Raw genomic sequence first — 4,766 nt, 5'->3', positions numbered from 1 at the left:
TATGTTTATTATGGAACATAAAATAAAGGTATCACTTATTACACTTCATTAAATTTGAATTTGTAGGCATCCCTACTCATCGGCAAAGAAGACAGAGGGTGTAGGCCGAGAGAAAAAGCCGAGGTAAAAAACTCTCGGTACTCTTTTAAAATAGCAAATAATAACCAATGAAACATGTACATTAATATGTCTACCTAATTCTCAGACTAAAACTTTGAAGCCTGAGGTAACAGGAACGTACCAACAAAATTAAAACCTCAAACTTTACGTTCATTGTTCTTTTATAAAACTGAATTAAAAATTAAAAGATGCTCCTTTTAAAGCCTTGATGCGGTTTACAATACTAATAGGTAATTATTCGGGTTATTAGCTATCATAACATAAATGATGTGGACACTACGGCATTTTATTGCTTTCCAAATTGAATCTAATAAAACGATGACAGTAGTGCAAGCAAGATTAAATTCTATTAAAACTGTTAAAAAACATTTTTTTTATGTTATTGTAAACTAATTAATAAAAAATAATCCATCACGTCACGTGACACAAAAACATCACAGTGCAGTCGTACCTTAAATAATATGTCTTCGCTCATCTTATACTAATAGTGTCTTGCAGTTTAATTTCGACGGAGACTGAATTTGGTCGAAATATATACTATATGTGTAATTGAACAAAGATAGTTTGTTTACGTGTACATATATAGGCATAGTGCGACTTAAATACCCCATCTTGTCTAGAGCGTTTTAGATCCTTAAAATTATGAATGTGTAAAGTCAATACTTAACAGAATACAAATAACAATTTCTATATGATCTATAGTATTATAAAATATAAAGTATCAGAAATTGTTTTTAACATCTTGTCAAATAGACCATTCAAGTAGATTTACTAATTATCTCAAATAAGTTTCCAGAAATTCAAATAAAACAACGCATTGCTTGCAGTTCTTTATTACTTGATTATAAAAATATAACATTCCTTAAAAATATCGCCTCGGTTATTAAATATTACAATCTTAAGATACAGATAGAGTATATTTATTTATATGTATATGAATGCAAAAAACAACTTTGCTATGTGTATATAAAGCATAATATAGTAGTTATACATCATTAAGGACAAGTATATGTAGTTGTACACACTTTCGAAACGGGACTAAAAACAGATGTAGTAGGACATGTATAGGTATATTGTAATAATGTCCCATTCGCAACAAGGACACACAAAAAGTATCTTTGACAGGTTGTATCTGTGGTGTCCGCTACTCTACCAGCTGATGAACAAGTGACAGCTGAAGTACAGATATAACTGGCGTCACAAAGTGTTGTATTGGGGTTGTAAAGTGTACCATTCGGGCAAGACAGAACCGTTTCGGAAAAGGTACCGTTTATTTGAACGCACTGAATGTATGAAGTACAGTCCGTTGATGATGGATTTGCCACGAAGCCGTCAGCTGTACATGTCGACGTAGTTGTATTAGTTGTAGTTGTTGTATTAGTTGTGTTACACACATAATTTGTTGTGCAGGTACGGGAAATAGGGCTGAAAAGGGAGGTTGTGGGGCAGGTGTAGTCGTAGGATATAAATGTGTTGCTCGTGGTTAATATACAGAGGGAGTAGTTTTTGCAGGTTGCATCAGCTGGGTCTGCATATCGGCCTACGGAGGTACAGTTGACAGCTCCATGAACCTGCCACACAACGCAGAATAGCTGAAACGAAAGTAATGATTAATATTACGAAGAATTTGTATAGTGTTCGTAAGATTAGCATAAAGAATATGGCTTATACCAGCTGCTTTTTGATAAGAAACATGGCAGGCCACCTCCATTATTTTTTATTTATAAGCTGATCCGTTTATTACTGTAATTCTAAAGAAATAAAAGAAAATAGTAGTACAGGAGCACCAGGCTTTTAACTCTCCCACCGACTTCAAGTATCTATTGGCCCGAGAAGATCAATAACAAGCAACTTTGGGAGCGCAGCCGAGAAACCCCGATTAGCCAGCAGATCAAGCGACGCAAGTGGAAATGGATGGGCCACTCCGAAGGGAGTCCAATCATATCCCCAAGCAGGTGCTTGATTGGAACCCGCAAGGATAGCGGAAGCGTGGCTGACCCAAGCAAAACTGGCGTCGTAGAGTTGCAGATAAGAGCAAAGAAAGACTTGGAGCGAGGCAATACGAGGCTAAAGACCGAACGCGATGGAGACTCATTGTGGATGCCCTCTGTCCCATCTAGGGGCTAGGAAAGTAAGTCCAGTCAATTGTACTAACTTAATTACGGTATTGTTACTAACTTAATTCAATTTTCCGTTGCATTCCTAGTACAATGTGTGAGCGACCCTGGAGCCTTGATACGGCCTTGGAACTACCTGAGGTGGTTTCAGTGGGTATTACCCATCTCTGAATAGCAGAGATGCTGGTGTGGGTCGACATACTTTCGGGGGCAGGGGTACAGGGAGTATGAGCAAATTTATGAAAAAAAAATCAATGACGCTACAATCTTTAGGTCTTGGCCTCAGATTTCTTAATTTGTTTCATGATCATTTTTAAATCTTATAGGCAAGTAGGTGATCAGCCCCCAGTGCCTGACACACGCCGTCGACTTTTTGGATCTAAGACATGTCGGTTGTTCCTCACGATGTTTTCCTTCACCGTTCGAGCAAATGCATTGGTGCACAGCCGGGGATCGAACCTACGACCTCAGGTATGAGAGTCGCACGCTGAAGCCACTAGGCCAACACTGCTTAGACATTTATGGGCGTTTATAATACTAGGCTTTTTTAAATAATGGTAAAATCAAACAGTAAAGAGGATACATACCAATACAGCTATACAAATTGGAGTCTGCATTTTAAATTCTTTCAAGTCAATAAAGATTGAAAGCAGGCTGGTATTTATAGTTTGGTCATTTAAGCCTAAATCTACATAATCATCTTTATTGCGACGCAGTATTTCCAATGCCATATTGTCCTTCTTTTCGTAAATCCAAAAGTACGCGTGCATTGAGTTTGTTTTTTGTAATTAATATCCCTCTTATACATATCTATAGCATAATCAACGATTCGGTGGCCGTTGGTACACAATTTTAACTTAAAATAATAAGCCCTGAGAACATACCTCTTTTCTATATGTATATTCATAACATGAAGAAAGGCACACACACACAGTGACACATTGACAGTCGTAAGGATAAGGAGAAAATTTGTATGGAAACATTAAGAGAGGTTAGACTGATAATTTTATTATATTATGTATACGCTATTACTACTGTGCTTTTAAAACAGTTCACAAATTATAAAATTGATGGCGTAATTAATCATAAAATTGGCAAAGATATAATCAAGTTCCAAATGCGTCTAGCGTAACCCAAGTGAAAAAAAAAGTATCAAATGTGACGGTCGGATGAGTTAAAATATTATGGATCATCAAAATTTATGAAATAAAAAATATGTATTTCAAACAATATCTGATAGTTTAAAAGTAGAGAGCTTTAGGGGATATATATATATATATATTTATATAATATTAGTTCTCTTTTAAAGAACAGCGACATTCACAATAGGAATACAAGAAATAAGGGAAAACTTTTCCAGCCGTCTTACAGGTTGCAGAAAATAAATACTTCATTTATGGGCCTAAGTATACGCTGCTATAACATGATTCCTAGTGAAATATTGGAACTGCCTTTAAACAGATTCAAAACACATATCAAAAAAACCTTAATGTGTAAAGGTTACTACACAGTCAATGACTACCTGGAAGATAAAAACGATTTCGAATTGGCAATAGTTCTAATTATATTCTTATAATTTGATTTGTTATCTTTGAAGTGTTATGTGTATTGGTGAATGTGGTAAATCACAGAACAGATTTTTATTTTTTTTACTTATGTAACTTTAATGACGTTGTGGTTTATGACATTTTCCTTTAAATAATTGTAATGTATAGGGAGGGCAAAACTTGCTGAGTTTCTTGCCCGTTCTTCTCAGAACAAGGCCTCCTGGTAGTTTTGCGAACGGATGGCGTAGTCCTGCTCTTTCGTGAATTTTGTAAACGTTGTTGACATTCATAAGCATGCTCTAAGAAGCATCTAAATTGAATAAACGTATTTTGATTTTGATTTTATACTAGCTGCCCCGCGAACTTCGTTCCTCCTTAATGTGATTTTACTTAGCCTACCTTTTAGTACATACCAACATGGAACATTTTACTATGCTACCCCAGAGACTGCTCGGTTTTCCGGAATAAAAACTTTTTAGATTTTTCCGTGAATTTTTTCTATATAAACCTCAGAGTTTAAGTCATAAGATTTAATTAACAAACAAAAAAATAGGGGTTGATTGTAGAGGAGTGAAAATTAGGGGTTGTATGTATTTTTAATGTTGTATCATAAAAAAATTAAAAATTGGGGTAGACACCCCTTATCACTTAGGGGATGAAATACTGAATATGCATAAAAAAAATCATAAGAATCGGTCGAACCGTTGCGGAGGAATATGGAAAGGAACATTGTGACACGAGAATTGTATAATATATTAGATTAGCAAGCTATAAGGACATATATCCGAAGAAAAGCGAAATAGATGACTGGGCGAAGGGCAATCATGCAGGAGGATCACCTGATGTGAAGTGCTACCGCCGCCCATGGACACTCACACTGCCAGATGGCTCGCAATTGCGTTGTTGACTTTTAAGAATAGACTCTTAATTCATTCGCAAATATCTATGTGCGCAGCTGGTTCCTCATAGTGATGGTGGGCAG

General features: G+C 36.0%; 1 protein-coding gene across 1 annotated transcript; it reads right to left on the bottom strand.

Annotated features, from left to right (window-relative positions):
• Positions 1 to 1,019: 1,019 nt before the first annotated feature.
• On the bottom strand, positions 1,020 to 2,943 carry LOC125058104. Its single transcript, XM_047662140.1, has 2 exons — positions 2,825 to 2,943; positions 1,020 to 1,712 (listed from the first exon to the last, which is right to left on the bottom strand). The coding sequence occupies exons 1-2, from the start codon at positions 2,852 to 2,854 to the stop codon at positions 1,116 to 1,118; spliced, it is 627 nt and encodes a 208-aa protein (XP_047518096.1). The 5' UTR covers positions 2,855 to 2,943; the 3' UTR covers positions 1,020 to 1,115.
• Between the last annotated feature and the right edge of the window lie 1,823 nt (positions 2,944 to 4,766).

Source organism: Pieris napi, chromosome 17 (genome assembly GCF_905475465.1).
Source record: "Pieris napi chromosome 17, ilPieNapi1.2, whole genome shotgun sequence".
In the NCBI taxonomy this organism is placed as follows: Eukaryota; Metazoa; Arthropoda; class Insecta; order Lepidoptera; family Pieridae; genus Pieris; species Pieris napi.
This window is presented reverse-complemented; position numbering and strand designations above follow the sequence as displayed.